The 19,159-nt window shown below is 39.1% G+C and overlaps 1 protein-coding gene across 10 annotated transcripts in view; it reads left to right on the forward strand.

Annotated features, from left to right (window-relative positions):
- Nucleotides 1–19,159, forward strand: part of NLRP3 (NLR family pyrin domain containing 3) — a 61,510-nt gene that overhangs the window by 40,207 nt on the left and 2,144 nt on the right. For all 10 annotated transcript variants that reach the window (XM_025467828.3, XM_025467830.3, XM_025467832.3 and 7 more), the window contains 2 exons: nucleotides 16,856–17,026; nucleotides 17,487–17,657. In XM_025467828.3, coding sequence (XP_025323613.2) covers nucleotides 16,856–17,026; nucleotides 17,487–17,657 — 342 coding nt within the window. The remainder of the gene's footprint in view (nucleotides 1–16,855; nucleotides 17,027–17,486; nucleotides 17,658–19,159) is intronic.

The raw sequence follows: 19,159 nt of genomic DNA on the forward strand, positions 1-19,159 counted from the left end.
TTTATTTTTTATTGCTGTTCAATTTGCCAACATACACAATAACACCCATTGCTCATCCCGTCAGGTGCCCCCCTCAGTGCCCGTCACCCAATCACACCCACTATCCGCCCTCCTCCCCTTCCACCACCCCTAGTTCGTTTCCCAGAGTTAGGAGTCTTCACGATCTGTCTCCCTTTCTGATATTTCCTACCCATTTCTTCTCCCTTCCCTTCTATTCCCTTTCACTATTATGTATATTCCCCAAATGAATGAGAACATATAATGTTTGTCCTTCTCCGATTGACTTACTTCACTCAGCATAATACCCTCCAGGTCTATCCACGCTGAAGCAAATGGTGGGTATTTGTCATTTCTAATGGCTGAGTAATATTCCATTGTATACATAAACCACATCTTCTTTATCCATTCATCTTTCGATGGACACCGAGGGTCCTTCCAAGTTTGGCTGTTGTGGACATTGCTGCTAGAAACATCGGGGTGCAGGTGTCCCGGCGTTTCATTGCATCTGAATCTTTGGGGTAAATCCCCAACAGTGCAATTGCTGGGTCGTAGGGCAGGTCTATTTTTAACTCTTTGAGGAACCTCCACACAGTTTTCCAGAGTGGCTGCACCAGATCACATTCCCACCAACAGTGTAAGAGGGTTCCTTTTCTCCACATCCTCTCCAGCATTTGTGGTTTCCTGCCTTGTTAATGTTCCCCATTCTCACTGGTGTGAGGTGGTATCTCATTGTGGTTTTGATGTGTATTTCCCTGATGGCCAGTGATATGGAGCATTTTCTCATGGGCATGTTGGCCATGTCTATGTCTTCCTCTGTGAGATTTCTCTTCATGTCTTTTGCCCATTTCATGATTGGATTGCTTGTTTCTTTGCTGTTGAGTTTAATAAGTTCTTTATAGGTCTTGGAAACTAGCCCTTTATCTGATACGTCAGTTGCAAATATCTTCTCCTGTTCTGTAGGTTGTCTTTGAGTTTTGTTGACGGTATCCTTTGCTGTGCAAAAGCTTCTTATCTTGATGAAGTCCCAATAGTTTGTTTTTGCTTTTGTTTCTCTTGCTTTCGTGGATGTATCTTGCAAGAAGTTACTGTGGCCTAGTTCAAAAAGGGTGTTGCCTGTGTTCTCCTCTAGGATTTTGATGGAATCTTGTCTCACATTTAGATCTTTCATCCATTTTGAGTTTATCTTTGTGTATGGTGAAAGAGAGTGGCCTAGTTTTCTTCTTCTGCATGTGGATGTCCAATTTTCCCAGCACCATCTATTGAAGAGACTGTCTTTCCTCCAGTGGATAGTCTTTCCTCCTTTATCGAATATTAGTTGACCATAAAGTTCAGGGTCCACTTCTGGGTTCTCTATTCTGTTCCATTGATCTATGTGTCTGTTTTTGTGCCAGGACCACACTGTCTTGATGACCACAGCTTTGTAGTACAACCTGAAATCTGGCATTGTGATGCCCCCAGCTATGGTTGTCTTTTTTAAAATTCCCCTGGCTATTCGGGGTCTTTAGTGATTCCACACAAATCTTAAAATAATTTGTTCCAACTCTCTGAAGAAAGTCGATGGTATTTTGATAGGGATTGCATTAAATGTAAATTGCCCTGGGTAACATTGATATTTTCATAATATTAATTCTTCCAATCCATGAACATGTAATATTTTTCCATCTCTTTGTGTCTTCCTCAATTTCTTTCAGAAGTTTTCTATAGTTCTTAGGGTATAGATCCTTTACCTCTTTGGTTAGGTTTATTCCTACCTATCTTATGCTTTTGGGTGCAATTGTAAATGGGATTGACTTCTTAATTTCTCTTTCTTCAGTCTCTTTGTTAGTGCATAGAAATGCCACTGACTTCTGGGTATTGATTTTGTGTCTTGCCACGCTGCCAAATTGCTGTATGACATCTAGCAATCTGGGGGTGGAGGCTTTTGGGTTTTCTATGTAGAGTATCATGTCATCAGTAAAGAGGGAGAGTTTGACTTCTTTGCCAATTTGAATGTCTTTTTGTTGTCTGATTGCTGAGGCTAGGACTTCCCATACTATGTTGAATAGCAGTGGTGAGAGAGGACATCCCTGTCTTGTTTCTGATCTTAGGGGAAAGGCTCCCAGTGCTTCCCCATTGAGAATGATATTTGCTGTGGGTTTTTTGTAGATGGCTTTTAAGATGTTGAGGAATGTTCCCTCTATCCCTACACTCTGAAGAGTTTTGATCAGGAATGGATGCTGTATTTTGTCAAATGCTTTCTCTGCATCTAATGAGAGGATCATGTGGTTCTTGGTTTTTCTCTTGCTGGTATGATGAATCACATTGATTGTTTTACGAGTGTTGAACCAGCCTTGTGTCCGGGGAATAAAGCCTACTTGGTGATGGTGAATAATCTTCTTAATGTAACAGGACTGTTGTATCCTATTGGCTACCATCTTGTTGAGAATTTTTGCATCCATATTCGTCAGGTATATTCGTCTATAATTCTCCTTTTTGGTGGGGTCTTTGTCTCATTTTGGAATTAAGATGATGCTGGCCTCATAGAAGGAGTTGGGAAGTACTCCATCTCTTCCTATCTTTCCAAACAGCTTTAGTAGAATAGGTATGGTTTCTTCTTTAAACGTTTGATAGAATTCCCCTGGGAAGCCATCTGGCCCTGGACTTTTGTGTCTTGGGAGGTTTTGGATGACTGCTTAAATTTCCTCCCTGGTTATTGGCCTGTTCAGGTTTTCTATTTCTTGTTCCAGTTTTGGTAGTTTGTGGCTTTCCAGGAATGCGTCCATTTTTTCTAGATTGCCTAATTTATTGGCGTATAGATGTTCATAATATGTTTTTAAAATCGTTTCTATTTCCTTGGTGTTGGTAGTGATCTCTCCTTTCTCATTCATGATTTTATTAATTTGAGTCTTCTCTCTCTTCTTTTTAATAAGGTTGGCTAATGGTTTATCTACCTTATTAATTCTTTCAAAGAACCAACTCTTGGTTTTGTCGATCTGTTCCACAGTTCTTCTGGTCTCAATTTCGTTGAGTTCTGCTCGAATCTTTATTAACTCTCTTCTTCTGCTGGGTGTAGGATCTATCTGCTGTTTTTTCTCTAGCTCCTTTATGTGCAAGGTTAGCTTTTGTATTTGAGTTCTTTCCAGTTTTTGGATGGATGCTTCTATTGCAATGTATTTCCCCCTCAGGACTGCTTTGCTGCATCCCAAAGATTTTGAACGGTTGTATTTTCATTCTCATTAATTTCCATGAATCTTTTTAATTCTTCCTTAATTTCCTGGTTGACCATTTCGTCTTTTAGCAGGATGGTCCTTAACCTCCACATGTTTGAAGTCCTTCCAAACTTCTTGTTGTGATTTAGTTCTAATTTCAAGGCATTATGGTCTGAGAATATGCAGGGGACGATCCCAATCTTTTGTTATCAGTTCAGACCTGATTTGTGACCCAGTATGTGGTCTATTCTGGAGAAAGTTCCATGTGCGCTTGAGAAGAATGTGTATTCAGTTGAGTTTGGATGTAAAGTTCTGTAGATATCTGTGAAATCCATCTGGTCCAGTGTATCATTTAAAGCTCTCGCTTCTTTGGAGATGTTGTGCTTAGAAGACCTATCAAGTGTAGTAAGCGCTAGATTGAAGTCACCAAGCATAAGTGTATTATTATCTAAGTATATCTTAACTTTGTTTATTAATTGATTGATATATTTGGCAGCTCCCACATTCGGGGCATATATATTGAGGATAGTTAAGTCCTCTTATTGGATAGATCCTTTAAGAATGATATAGTGTCTCTCTTCATCTCTCACTACAGTCTTCCGGGTAAACTTTAGTTTATCTGATATAAGGATGGCTACCCCTGCTTTCTTTTGAGGACCATTTGAATGGTAAATGGTTCTCCAACCTTTTATATTCAGGCTATAGGTGTCCTTCTGTCTAAAATGAGTCTCTTGTAGACAGCAAGTAGATGGGTCCTGCTTTTTTATCTAGTCTGACAGCCTGTGCCTTTTGATGGGGTCATTAAGCCCGTTCACATTCAGAGTTACTATTGAAAGATATGAGTTTAGCGTCATCATGAACTGAAGTTCCTGTTTTTGGGGATTGTTCCACTGAACTTCTTCTTAAAGGGGAATTTTAAGAGTCCCCCTTAAAATTTCTTGCAGAGCTGGTTTGGAGGTCACATATTCTTTCAGTTCCTGCCTGTCTTGTAAGCTCTTTATCTCTCCTTCCATGCTGAATGAGAGCCTTGCTGCATAAAGTATTCTTGGTTGCATGTTTTTCTCTTTTACGACCTTGAATATATCCCACCAGCCCTTTCTCTCCTGCCAGGTCTCTGTGGAGAGGTCTGCTGTTACCCTTATACTCCTCCCCATAAAAGTCAGGGATTTCTTGTCTCTTGCTGCTTTAAGGACCTTATCTTTATCTTTGGAATTTGGAAGCTTAACTATTAAATGTCGAGGTGTTGAACAGTTTTTATTGATTTTGGGGGGGGGATATCTCTATTTCCTGGATCTGAATGCCAGTTTCCCTTCCCAGATTAGGAAAGTTTTTAGCTATGATTTGTTCAAATACAGATTCTAGACCTCTGTTCCTATCGCTGCCCTCGAGAACTCCAATTAAATGTAGGTTTTTCTTCCTCAGGCTGTCATTTATTTCTCTTAATCTATCCTCGTGGTCTTTTAATTGTTTGTCTCTTTTTTCCTCAGTTTCCCTCTTTGCCATTAACTTGTCTTCTATGTCACTCACTCGTTCTTCCACCTCGTTAACCCTCGGTGTTAAGACTTCTAGTTTGGATTGCATCTCATTCAATTGATTTTTAATTTCTGCCTGATTAGATCTAAATTCTGCAGTCATAAAGTCTCTTGAGTCCTTTATGCTTTTTTCTAGAGCCACCAGGAGCTTTATAATAGTGCTTCTGAAGTGGCTTTCTGACATTAAATTGTAATCCAAATTTTGTAACTCTGTGGGAGAGAGGACTGTTTCTGATTATTTTGAGGTGAGGTTTTCCTTTTAGTCATATTGCTCAGTGCAGAGTGGCCAAAAACAAATTGTATTGGGAAAAGGAGAGAAAGAGAAGAGAAAGAAGGAAAGAAAATTAAAAAGAAAAATGGAGGAAATAAAGAAAAAAAGAGAGAAGAAAAAGAGAAAAATAGAAAGAAAGGAAATAAAAGGGGGGGAAGCAAACAGACATCAAAAAGCAAAAAAAAAGAAAGAAAAAAGAAAGAAGAAAGAAAGAAAAGAAAGAAAGAGAAAGAAAGAAGAAAGACAGAAGAAAGAAGAAAGAAAGAAAGAAAGAAAGAAAGAGAGAGAAAGAAAGAAATAGAGAAAGAAAGAAAGAAAAGAAAGAAAGAAAGAAAGAAAGAAAAAGAAAGAAAGAAAGAAAGAAAGAAAGAAAGAAAGAAAAAGAAAAGAAAAACAAGGGGCAGTATCCTCTGATTCTTTAAACTGTAAGTCCCTTGACTTCCCCTGGAACTTTGCAGTGCTGCGAGCCTCCGCTGGAGCCCCTTGGAGCTGTTCCCGGGTCCCCCGTGCGCGCTGCAGCCCTTAGGGAGCTCGGCGCACTCTCCCGGGGCGCAGGTGTCTGTTAGTGTCCCCGGGAGCCCGAGGGCATCCCCGCCCTCCTGGGTCCTGCTCCAGCTCCCTGCGGGCCCCTTTCCGCCCGGGAAGGTCGGTGCAGCTCCTGCTTCTCCTGGTCGGGGCTCTCCTGTCCTGGGAACACTCGCCCCGCCTCAGCCCGGCTCCTTGCAGGGCCCCTCCCCCTTGGATGCCTTTTGTTCCTTTATTTCTTTTTCCCCGTCTTCCTACCTTGATAGAAGCGCGAACTCTTCTCACTGTAGCATTCCAGCTGCTCTCTCTTTAAATCTCAGGCCGAATTCGTAGGTTTTCCGGATGAGTTGAAGGTTATCTAGGTAATTTGGTTGGGACAGGTGACTTGGGGACCCTACTCTTCCTCCATCTTGCCCCTCCCCCCTCTTCCATGTAATTATTGATGGATACATATTTATAGCCATTTTATTACTGGCTTCATTATTATTTTTTGAAAATTTCTCTGAGCTTTTCTTTTCTTTGCCACTTTTGGTTTCTCCTTTGTCCTCAAAGAATCCCCTTTAATATTTCTTGTAGCGCTGGTTCAGTGGTAACAAACTACTTTCATTTTTGTTTGGGAAACTCTTTATCTCTCCTTCTATTCTGAATTATAGCCTTGTGGACAAATTTTTCTTGGCTGCTGATTTTTTCCCATTTAGCACATTGAGTATATCATGCCACTTTCTTCTAACTTGCTAAGTTTCTGTTGATAACATCTGCTGCTAAACTTATGGATCTTTCCTTGTAAGTTACGAACTTCTTTTTTCTTGCTGCTTTTAAGATTTTTAAACATATTTTGCAGATTTAATTACAATATGTCTTGGTGTTGGCCTGCTTTTGTTGATTTTGATGGGAATTCTCTTGTCTCCTGGATCTCAATGTCTGTTTCCTTCCCCAGATTAGGGAAGTTTTCACCTATTATTTTCTCAAATTAATTTTCTGTCCATTTTTCTCTCTTCTTTCAAGGACTTTGATAATACAAATGTTATTATGATTGATGGCAGCAACTGAGTTCCCTAAGTCTATTCTTATTTTACAGAATTCTTTATTCTCTCTTTTGTTCAGCTTCATTATTTTCCACTATTTTGTCTTCGTGCCACTAATTTATTCCTCTGCTTCTTCCAGCCAGCTACTCATTTCACCAAGCCTATTTTTAATCTCATTTGTTGCATTTTTTTTCTCTGATTGATTTGTTTCTATCTCTGTGGTAAGGGTCTCACTAATGTCTTCTTTTCTCAAGCCCAGTGAGTATCCTTATAATTGTTTCTTTCAATTTTCCACCACAGATATTACTTAAATCGATTTTGAATAGATCTCTGGCCATCTCTTATCTTGTCTTTCATTTGGGATAAATTCCTCCACCTTGGCATTTTGCCTAAGACTGCCTTTTTCTCCATGTTAGAAAAGACTGTTGTGTTTTCTCCTCCTGGTAGTCATGGCTTTATGAAGAAGAGTCATGTAGTGTCCAGTACCTGGTCCTCCAGAGAGTGTCTCTGATGTGTGTTGTGTACTCTTCTGCTGTGTTTTGACCTCTCTGTCCTCCAGGCCAGTCATCTGCAGAGGCTCTCCTTGCCCACTGTGGACATATTTGGTCCCTGGCTTGCATGTGGTGAATTGTAACTAGGTGTGCTCTGGTCTGCTTGTGATATGAGACCTGAGACCACTTCCATGAGTTCAGGGGGGCCTGCAGAACTCTCTGGTCAGGAGATGGTGTGGACAGGGATTTGAAGAGGGGAGGGGCCCACCATGCTAAGACTGAGGCAATCTTTCCTGAGAAAGGCAAGTCACATCAGACCACAAGGGTGTGGGGCTTGCAGTAAGCAGTTTGGGAAACAAGTGTAGGTGTTGCACTTTCTGCAGGTGGCTCTGTGTTTGTGCTGAGAGATGGAGGGGGAAATGATACCAGCCAGCTCTTTGTTCCTGGAGAGGTGTCTCCTTGAATGCTGTCTGTCAGGGAAGCCCTCCAAAATGAGGAATGATCTCCCCCACTGTGTGCCCCAGGTGTGTTCAGATCACTGTTTCAATGCCCTCTGCTCCTGTGTTTTTTGCCTGTCTTCGCTCCAGAAGTAGGTAGCACCCTCCAGGCTCTATTCCAGCCAAGCCTACTGACCTTTAAAACTCCAGGATTTAAGCTCTGCTGGTTTCAAGAACTCAACTTCAGCCTTTCTCATTTTTCAAGCCAAATGAATGCGGTGGAGGTGTCCTCTTTGTGTATTTCCTTATGTACTCCTCTCTTTCTCACCCTTCTCTGCGACCATGATTCCTCCCCACCATGGCATCTGTGATCTGTTTCTCCCCTAAACCACATCTCTGATCTTCCTACCTTCTTCAAAGTGGTCTCTTCTGTCTCTTTAGTTGTGTAGTGTGGTCTGCCAGTCTTCAGGTTGGCTTCTGGGGTATTTAGGATGATTTTATAGTTATCTAATTATGTTCATAGGAAGAGAGGAGCCTACTGTCCTCTTACTCTGCAGCCAGTTTCTGAATTTCTCCTACTCTGTCATCTTATTAAACCTCTTGCTTTCAGGTTTTCATATTTAAGAATAAAGGTGGGATACACATCTCTGTGGCGTTTTTTGCATGGAAATAAGTTTTCAGCTCCTTAGAGTAAATATCAGGGAGTGAGAGCACCTGGGTGGTCGAGTGTCTGCCTTCACCTCAGGGTGTGATCTGGGGGTCCTGGAATTGAGTCCTACATTGGTTCCCCCACAGGGAGCCTGCTTCTCCCTCTGCCTATGTCTCTGCCTCTATGTGTGTGTCTCATGAATAAATAAATAAAATCTTTAAAAATATATCAAGGAGTGCTATTGCTGCATCATATATTAAAGGATGTTTAGTTTTGTTAGAAACTCAAACATGCCTTCCAAAGAGGGCGTAATAGCATCTTGCATCCTTGACACCATGAGTGAGCACTCTTGTTGCTCCGTATCCTCACCAGCATTCAGCATTGTCTGTTTCCCATTGTGGCAATGGTAATATGTGTGTAGTCATATCTCATTTTTACTTTAATTTGCATTTCTTTGGTGACTTATGATGTAGAGTGTATTTTCATAAACTTTTTGGTCACCTGTGTGTATTCTTTGGTAAGTGTCAAAGTCTTTGGCCTATTTTTAAATCATGTTGTTTATTTTCTTATTGGATTTTATGGGTCCTTTGTATATTCTAAATTGCAGTCCTTTATCAGATATGTCTTTGGAAATATTTTCTCCCAATATGGCTTGTCTTTTTATTCTCTTGGTAGCATCTCAGAGAAGATAATTTTAATTTTTATAAAGTCCAATTAGCAATTATTTTTTTCCTGCATCGTGCCTCTGGTATTGTATCTAAAAAGTCATTGTTAAACACCAAATAATCTAGATTTTCTCCTATGTTATCTCCTAGATATTTTATAATTTTGCATATTACATTTAGATCTGTTTTGAGTTAATTAAAAATATTTTTACATGTGCAGTGCATTAAGGTCAGGGTCTAGAGTATTTTTTTCTTTTTCTTTTTTAGCATGTGAATGTCTAGTTGTTCTAGCACCATGCGTTGAAAGGCTAACTTTTGTCCATTGTCTTGGCCTTGCTCCTTTGTCAAAGATCAGTTGACTATGTTTATGTGGGTCTATTTCTGAGCTTTCCATTCTGTTCTGTTGATCAATTTGTCTGTTACTTTTCCAGTACTGCACTGTCCTCATTATTATTGTTTTATAGCGACTCTTGGAATTCAGTGGTGCCGGTTCTCTGATTTTCCTTCATAATTATGTAGATAATTCTGGGTCCTTTTTTTAAAAAAAAGATTTTATTTGTTCATGAGAGACACACAGAGAGAGTCAGAGGGAGAAGCAGTTTCCCTGTGGGGAGCCTTATGTGGGACTCAATCCCAGAACCCTGGGATCATGCCCTGAGCAGAAGGCAGAAGCTCAACCACTGAGCCACTCAGGCCTTCCAAGAGAGCTAAATTCAGCTGGGGTTGAGTATTTTTCTTTTCTAAGGCCAATTAGGCTCTAATAATATCTTATCAGGTTAGACCCGGTTTAACTAGTTTTTCTCATTAAGAATTAGCTTTATTAAGAAAAGCAGAGCAACTGGTGATATTTTAAAGTGGTCTTCTCTCCCCTCCTCATGAAGCACAAAGTGATTTTTCTCTGATACTGCAAGAATATGGTTGAGCCCCTAGAGATAAAACTTAGAGAAGTAAGGGGACTCCCCTATGACTGGGTTCCTCTGGTGTTTTTATCTCTCAGACTTGTCTATACCCAACATCCAATGATTTATCAATTGTAGTCAGGCTTCCTTATCTGTGTACTGATTCCCATGGTGGTTTCAGCTTGTGGGGCTCTGATCCAGGCAGTTATGGTTCCCTTCTGTCTCTCCAATTTTGGGAGAAGCAGATTACCCTGTGACCACATCTCTCTTGTGGACCTAAGGATGAGTTGTTTAGTAGCTCATTCAGCTTTTAACTTGCTGTTAAGATGAGTGGTGGGTTCTCAGCTTTCTACATGCTGGACTGAAACTGGAAGTTCTGCATGTGGGTCTTTTATTACAAAAATAAGACATGCTTAGTGTGTAAATATCAAATAATATAAATGCATGAAGTAAGAAGCAAAAGTTCTTACTCGGCCCACTTCTGAGAGAACCATTTACGAGGAGCTGATGAGCAAAGCTTCCAGACATTTTACTATGCATTAACATTTACCTGTCTGTCTGTCCATCCACCACCCATCTTAATACACCCTGTGAATTGGTTTTCTAGGGCTGATGTAACAAAGGACCACAAAAGGGTTATCTAAACAATACTCATTTATTTTCCTCCAGCTTTATTGAGCTACCACTGACACACAGCAGTGTATGAGTTTATGGTCTAAAAAATAATAACTTGATGTACCTATATTATGAAAGGATCATCATAATGAGTTAGGTTAGCATCCATCACCTCATTTAGTTACAAAAATATGTTTTTTCCCTTGTCAAGAGAACGTTTAGGATTTACTTTCTTAGTAACTTTGAAAGATATCATACAGCAGTATTAACTATAGTCATCATGTTATACATTACAGGTCCAGCACTTATTTATAAATAGAATTTGTCCCTTCCACCACCTTCATCATTTCCCCACACATCTGATAATCACAAATCTAATCTCTTTTTATGTAAGTTTGGTTTGAGTTTTAATTTTTTTTTTTACAATTTTATATATAAGAGAGATCATGACTAGTTTCACTCTGTGTAGTGTCCCCCAAGGTCCATCCATCTTGTAGCAAATTGCAGAATTTCTTTCTTCTTTATGGTTGAGTAGTGTTCAATTGCATGCATAATCATATCTTCCTTATCCATTCATCTTTTGATGGACAATTACATTGTTTCCTTGTTTTGGCTGTTGTAGATAATACTGCAATGAACATGGGGTGCAGGTACCTCTTTTATATACAGATTTCATTTGAGAAATTAGTAAATCATGGTAGTTGTATTTTTAATTTTTGGCCTCCACATTGGTTTCCACTGATTGTACCAATTTTCATTCCCACCAGCAATGCAAAAGGACTTCCTTTATTTCATATCCTCCCAGCATTTGTTATCTTCTGTCTCTGTTATGATAGTCATTTTAGCAGAAGTGAGGTGGCAATCTCATGGTATTTGTGATTTGCCTTTCACTAATGATTAATGATGTTGATATTTTTAATGTTTACATGTTTTAGATATTAACCTCTTATCAGATATATCATTCACAGTTTATTCTACATTTTGTAGATTGCCTTTTCATTTTGTTGATCACTTCCCTTGCTGTGCAGAAGTTTCTTTTTTTAAAAAAAATATTTTATTTATTTATTCATGAGAGACACAAGGAGAGAGGCAGAGACATAGGCAGAGGGCTCCATGCAGGCTCCATGCAGGAAGTCCAGGATCACGACCTGAGCCAAAGGCAGACGTGCAACTACTGACTCACCCAGGAGTCCCTGTGCAGAAGCTTTATAGTTCGTTGGAGTCCAACTTGTTTGTTTTTTATTTTGTTGCCTGTGCATCTGACATCATATTAAAAAAAATTCCTAAGACTTACATCAAGGAGCTTTTTCCCCTTGTGTTTTCTTCTAGGTGTTTTATGGTTTCAGGTCTTATATTTACATCTTTAGTTCATTTTGAGTTAATTTTTTTGAATGGTATATAGCTTTCTTTTTTTTTTTTACATGTTAATATCTAGTTTTCCAAATAACATTTATTGAAGAAACTGTCTTTTTATTCCCGAGTAATCTTGGCTTCCTTGCTAAGTGTTAGTTGACCATATATACATGACTTTATATCTGGGCTCTTGATTGTGTTCCATTGACCTAGGTGTCTGTTTTTATGCTAGGACCATTCTGTTTTTGTTTTTTTTTAATTGAAAATTTTATTTTTTTAACATTCCTAAGTCTTTAGATATTTTTAAGTATACATCAAAATGTTATGAGCACACTAAAAAATACATAAAGAATTTTATGGACCTGAAGTAACAAAATATATTTAGCTCTATAAAAAGTACACAGTGTAAAACAAACAAACAAAAACCCATAAATTTTCCTTTTTACCAAATATAATTTGATTCCCCCCAGAAGTTTGTTTTATTTTTCTCAGGCACTTTCTTTAGTGTTTTATTGTTACGTCTATAGATGAGAGAAGGGGCGCACTAAAATGCAGACACACATATACATACTCATGTCAATTTACAGTGTGTACACACCAAACCCAGATGCCTTTTAGGTAGAAGAAGTGGAAGAACCATCATCCCATTATATTTTATTATATTTTATTTTATTTTATTTTCATTTTTTTTGTTTTCTTTTTCAGGATTGCTTTGTTATTCATTGTCTTTTGTGGTTCCATACAAATTTTAGGATTGTTTGCTCTAGCTCTGTGAAAAATGCTGGTGGTATTTTGATAGGGATTGCATTAAATGTGTAGATAGCTTTGGGTAGTATAGATATTTTAAACAATGTTTGTTCTTCTGGTCCATGAGCATAGAATTTCTACCCTATTTCTTTGTGTCCTCTCAATTTCTTTTGTATATGTTCTATAGTTTTCAGAGTACAGATCTTTTACCTTTTTTGGTTAGGTTTATTCCTAGGTATCTAATTGGTTTTGGTGCAATTATAAGTGGGACCGATTCCTTGATTTCTTTTTCTGCTACTTCAATGTTAGGGTACAGAAATGCAATGGATTTCCATACATTGATTTTGTATACTGTGACTTTACTAAATTTGTTTATCAATTCTCACATTTTTTTTTGGTGGAGTCTTTCTTATGATTTCTTCTTAAATTTATTATGAATTTGTTGCCATGCTGGTATATACAGATCTACATATTTGGATTTAATATTACATAGTATGCATTATAGTATTTTATTTAGGTTCTCATTGAATGATAAATCTTTGGATGAAGTTCTTTTTTACAATTATAAGTAAGTATGAAAAAACAAAGTATATATATAACTTTATTTATGTGTGCATAAAATTCTTTCTTTCTTTTGAGGTAGATACCTACAAGCATAATTAATGAGATAACACTTTTAGGTATTTTACATTTTGCTAAATATGGCTAAATGTCTTGAATTTAGGTCTTTATCTCTGGTGGCATTTTGCACCACTCTCCTCCCACACCAATATTACATAAATGCCACATGGTGGGCATTTGCAAAATTCTTTAATTCTTGTAGGAATTAAAGGGTGCTGAATTAAAAGAATTAAAGGGTGCTGCCCACCCTCATCTTTTGTTCCCTTCTTATCCTTTCTTTACTGCCTTGTTGAACAGTGGGACTTTCCAGGGGGCTGATTAGCCAGTAAACAGGAAAATATTAGGTTTTCTTTACTTTCAGTTCCCTCTACCCCCTTCTTTCTTTTACACAACACCAGAGGAGTTTTCTAAAATGTTGATTTGAGGGATTCTTGTGTGGCTCAGTGGTTGAGTGTCTGCCTTTGGCTCAGGCCATGATTCCTGGGTCCTAGGATTAAGTCCTACCTCAGGCTCCCTGCAGGGAGCCTGCTTCTCCCTTTGCCTATGTCCCTGCCTCTCTTTCTTTTTTTTTAATAATAAATTTATTTTTTATTGGTGTTCAATTTGCCAACATACAGAATAACACCCACTGCTCATCCCGTCAAGTGCCCCCCTCAGTGCCCACCACCCAGTCACTCCCACCTCCCGCCCTCCTCCCCTTCCACCACCCCTAGTTCGTTTCCCAGAGTTAGGAGTCTTCATGTTCTGTCTCCCTTTCTGATATTTCCTACCCATTTCTTCTCCCTTCCCCTCTATTCCCTTTCACTATTATTTATATTCCCCAAATGAATGAGACCATATAATGTTTGTCCTTCTCCGATTGACTTATTTCACTCAGCATAATACCCTCCAGTTCCATCCACGTTGAAGCAAATGGTGGGTATTTGTCATTTCTAATGCCTGCCTCTCTTTCTTTGTCTCTCATGAATAGATAAAGTCTTTTAAAAATAATAAAGTGTAGACTTGGTAATATTGAGGTGTTTCTTAAAAAACTTCAAAAGTTCTTTGAAGTCAGAGTGTACTTGCTGTGTCTTAGCATATTACACAGAGCTGTCCCTGATCAGCTCTAGATCATTGCTTTTGCCATACCCTTTACTCCATTTTAAGTCATATTGAATAAGTCTTAGTTCTAAAAAGTTGACCTCTTTCATCCTTCCTTCCCTTGCTTATCACTTTCTTTTTGCTTGGTATGCAAAATACTCTCCCATCCTCACAGTCCATCTAGGAAGCTCCTTCTTATTTTTCAAGTAATTTCCTTGAGTCTCAGCTTTTCCATTTAAAAATAAGGATGAAAACAATCCTGCATATATATTGGCTAATTGAATTTAAATTAAATAAAAAAGGAATTAGCATTAGGGAATTTTATGAACAATATTTTCACTTATTAAAGGACACTTTAAGCTGAAAAATAAAATTAAAAAATCAAAACAAAACAACAGCTCCATCTTGGTTTTATAGTAAATCTATGAGATAATCTTACTTAAAGTCATTATTTCAGCCAAGCATATAGTAAACACTTAAAAAATGTTAAATATTCTTCCTCAGTTTTCTTTTGTGACACATTTTTATAATGTAAAGTATATCAGTACATTTAAAAAACATAATAATTTGACAATAGAGTACATGGCAAGATATCTGTGCTCAGTGAATGTAGAACTGAGTCGAATGGATTGGTTGAGACCAAGAGAAATGATGGTTACAGCCCTCTAATCAAGTGGTTGTTTGATTGCCTAAATATTTCATCATGCACCCCATGCATCCATCACTCAGTCTCAATGGTTATTAACATTTTGATAATTCAGATGTGACTTATTCTTAACAAAACCACCTTGTGCTTGTAACTGCTGCATTTCATGGTGCACTGTTCCTCAAATACTTGTTTCATAATCATTTCCAGTCCTTTTATGGAAATGATGGCAGAGGTTTCCATTTTGTATCCTGCAAAATATTTTTTCCTTTCCTTTTGAATGACATGTTCAGTCTTCTGGAATGATCTTTATCTTTGCTGGTGTCTTAGTCTGTTCAGGCTGCTGTAACAAAAGTACCATAGTCTGAGTGACTCAAACAACAAACAGTTATGTCTCACAGTTCTGGAGGTGGAAAGCTGAAGATCAAGGTGTCCATAGATCATCTGGTTCCTGGTGAGAATTCTCTTCCTGGCTTTCAGACACCCATCTTATTGTGTCAGCACATGGCAGTAGGGGAAAGGGAACTCTCTAGGGTCTGTTTTATCATGGCCCTAATTCCATAATGAATACTCTATGTTCAAGATCTGATTACCTCTCAAAGGCTGCACCTGCCTACCATCACAATAAGTATTAAGATTTCAACATGATTTTGAGAGGACACAAATGTTTGGTTCATAACGCTGATAATCTTGCAAATACCTTCTGTATCCTAATTAAGGACCACCTGATGAAATTGTTCCTAGCTGGAAATAAAGTTATTACTAGAAGCCCTTTAAAACTTGCCTTGTTTTTTTTGTTTTTGTTTTTGTTTTTTTTTTTAAACTCATCCATCTTGGGCTTTATTCTCCTCTTTGTCTTGCTTATTCTTTTTTTTTTTTTTAATTATGATTCATCCTTGACTGGGGAGATGGAAAGCACTGTGTAGATAAGTACTTCTGCTTTCTTTTGATCACCTGCTGGTACTACTTTCTATGTGTCTTTTTTTCCTGATTCTAAAACATCTTAGAGCTTAAAAACATAACATTGTTAAGGATTCTGGCAGAAAGAATTTGATTGCATGAGATGTTGTTAAGTCAAAGTTTTGTTGAAGGTCTAGCATATGTGGCTTTCTGTGTATGTGTACCACCTTCTGAGCTTCTATGCTAGAATGATGCAGCTCTACCTCAGAGAATCATGCTCCTGTTGGGTGATAGGATATATTCACTTTGACCCAAGGGCAGCACACCAAACATCTTAATCCCTGAGTGTAATTAATGAGTGTAATGCAAATCTAGATCTCTGCTCCAAGAGACCCCTTCTAGTGAAGAAGGAAGAGTGATATGGATAGAAGGGACACAGAGGAGCAAAGACCCTATAAGGCTTAAGTCCAAGTCCCCTCTCCACTAAACACTTGCTCTTTGACCTTAAGAGAAACATATGATTTAATAACCTCAGATGTGTAATCTGTAAAAGATATATAATAGTTACAGCTGCACTGCCACCTCGCTCAGTTAGTGTGAGAATCAAATAAGGCAAGTGCCTGCATTGTTATTGGAATTAACAGTGTAGGATAATCTGGGATTTTTTTTTTTTTTTTTTTTTTTTTTTTTTGGTATTAAGATGTGGTGGTAAGGAGCATGCATAGGAGAGGGAATATGTGTAAGAAAGAAGAAGAATGTGGAAGGAATCTGGATCAGTTTGCTTTTGCTCTGTCTCTTCTAATGATCCCAGCAAGACATCTGCTGTGACCATTACTTGTCTCTCTTATTGGTCCACAGGCAGAGTCATGCTCTCCTCAGATTGTATGCAAGATGCTGGCTCCTGACCTTGAAGTTGAAGGATGCAGCTTTTTTTTTTTTTTTTTTAAAGATTTCATTTATTTGAGAGAGAGAAAGAGTGAGTGAGAGAGAGCACCAGTGGGCAGTGCAGGAAGACAGAGGGAGATGCAGACTCCCCACTGAACAGAGAACCTGACTCAGGGCTTGATCCCAGAACCCCAGGATCACAACCTGAGCCCCCAGGTGACGCAAGGATGCACCTTTTTAGATAAGATGAGATTCCTGTGGCAAGATAGCTGAACCATGTTCAAGGAAGGCTGAACATTGAAGGCTTGTTCTTGTTCCTTCTCCAGGTTGGTGAATTCTGGCCTCACACCAGGTTGCTGTCCAGCTCTGGCCTCCATGCTCAGCACTAACCAGAAGCTCACACACCTTTACCTACGGGGCAATGCTCTTGGAGACACAGGGGTGAAGCTACTCTGTGAGGGCCTCTTGCACCCCAACTGCAAGCTTCAGATATTAGAGTAGGTCTCATAGCTAATTACAATGTTGGGGATGCATGGTGGCTAAGGTGGGGGGATGATAATGGGATGATTTGTATCTGAGAAGTGATGGTGTCCTCTTGAGGTTCAGCTTATTTCAGGATCCTGAGACTGAGAGGACCTCTACTTCTTGTAAATACTGGATTTCCCTCACCACAAAAGAATAGGGTGATTGGCACTGTGTTTTAGGGAAACTTGAAGAGAGGCATAGAATTTGGCAAAAATCAATTCACAATTACTAATTTGATCTTCACAATCTAGTAGACTGGAAAAAATACTTTCATCTGAAAAAGGGGAGAAAAATAACCATGGGCACAAAAAGTTATTCCAAGTTAGTTAATCCTGCGCTTTTTGTGCATTTGAAACATTGCAAGCTGAGAGCTTGTGGAGTTGGGGGGATGGTGAACAGGGCATTTTTTCTAAATCACCCTCTTCCTTGCAGATTGGATGGCTGTAGCCTCACCTCACACTGTTGCTGGGATCTGTCCACGCTTCTGACCTCCAGCAAGAGCCTCCGGGAGCTAAGCCTGGGCAGCAATGACCTGGGAGATCTAGGGGTCATGCTGCTCTGCGAAGTGCTAAAACAACAGGGCTGCATCCTACAAAGCCTGAAGTAAGTGTGCTCTGCACAGACTCACGTGGCAGCATTCAGAGTCCCAAGGACAAGTTGATCAGTTATCAAAACCCCAGATGGTTTCATCTGTACTCAGACTGAGATTGAGCCTGAGCCTGTTGTCCCAGACTTTTTTTTATAGGGTATATGAGTTATGAACCAATATTTAACTTTATCTGGACAGTCAGAATAATTAACATTCAGTTGGGTGTGAAAAGTTTCCATTCATGTTCCCCAAAAAACACAAGTCCCAATGAAAGTGGAGGACTAGGGCTATATGGCTCTTTAAGTGACCATATGTACTTTGAGAACAAGAGCATCCGTGGTTCATCTTAATCACAAAGGTCTTTGCACAGTGGGGTGTTCTGAGGATTTCTAAGTGGGAAAAGAGAGTTCCAGAAACATGAAGTTTAGAAGTTCCATGAACCAGCTTATGTGCATTGTGTTGGGTTTTATTATTAGTGATACCACCAGATATTCATTACCTCTCCAGTAAGAGCTTCCTAATGAGTCCTGTACGTTTGTCAGCCCTGATGATCACATTCTCCACAGAAGACACTCCCCTCACTTAGTGTTAGGGGGTCACACCTTTTCACAGTGGATTTCTTCCACTTCATTTGCTGTTTCTGCTCAGTCTCCTTTGTGGATTCTCTTTATCCTCCTGACCTGCACATGCTGAATCCTCAGGATTCCATCATTGGGCTAATTTTTCTTCTCTATACTTCATCCCATGTGGACATCATCTAGTCTTCTGGCTTTACCATATATATGTTGTGCTACCCAACTTATACCTGCACGAATTCCATGTCCAAGTGCTAATCTGACCTTTCTGTTTGTATGTCTAATAACCTTTCTAAACTTTACATGTCCAAATCCAAACCGCATTACCCCTTCTGCCAAAAAACTGCTTTGTCCCCATCTCAGTCAATGGTTACTCACTGTGAATTTCTCAAGCTAAAAAAAAAAAAGGAAAAAAAAAAAAAAAAAGAAAAAAGAAAACCTGTGTCATCTTTGACACCTCTTTTTTGTTATGCACACGTCCAACTCATTGACGTGCCCTGATAGGTTTCATAACATACCTGTTATTGACCTCTTCTTGCCAGTTTTGTGACTCCTACCCTGGTTCGAGCCATTTGCCCTCTTGTCTGGAATATTCTGGTGGCATTCTGCATCTCTTATTATTATTACCATGGCAGATGGAGGGTGCAGCTAAAACATGAACAAGTAATCATATCATTCCTACCAAAATGGTCTAGTGACTTCCTGTCACATTTAAAGCAAATTGCACAAACTCATGGCAGTGCGCACGGCCCCCTGTGATCTGGCCCCTGCTTCTTTTGCAAATTCATTTTCTCCTAATTCATGTTCCTTCTGCTCCACTTATACTGATCTCCTTGTAGTTTTGCAAAATTACTGTCACCCCCAGAACTTTGCACTTCCTGTTCCCTCTGCTGGACCTCTCTCCCCTTTGACATTGGTGTCTTGTTCCCATGTGTCTTTAA

This window comes from Canis lupus, chromosome 8 (assembly GCF_003254725.2).
Source record: "Canis lupus dingo isolate Sandy chromosome 8, ASM325472v2, whole genome shotgun sequence".
In the NCBI taxonomy this organism is placed as follows: Eukaryota; Metazoa; Chordata; class Mammalia; order Carnivora; family Canidae; genus Canis; species Canis lupus.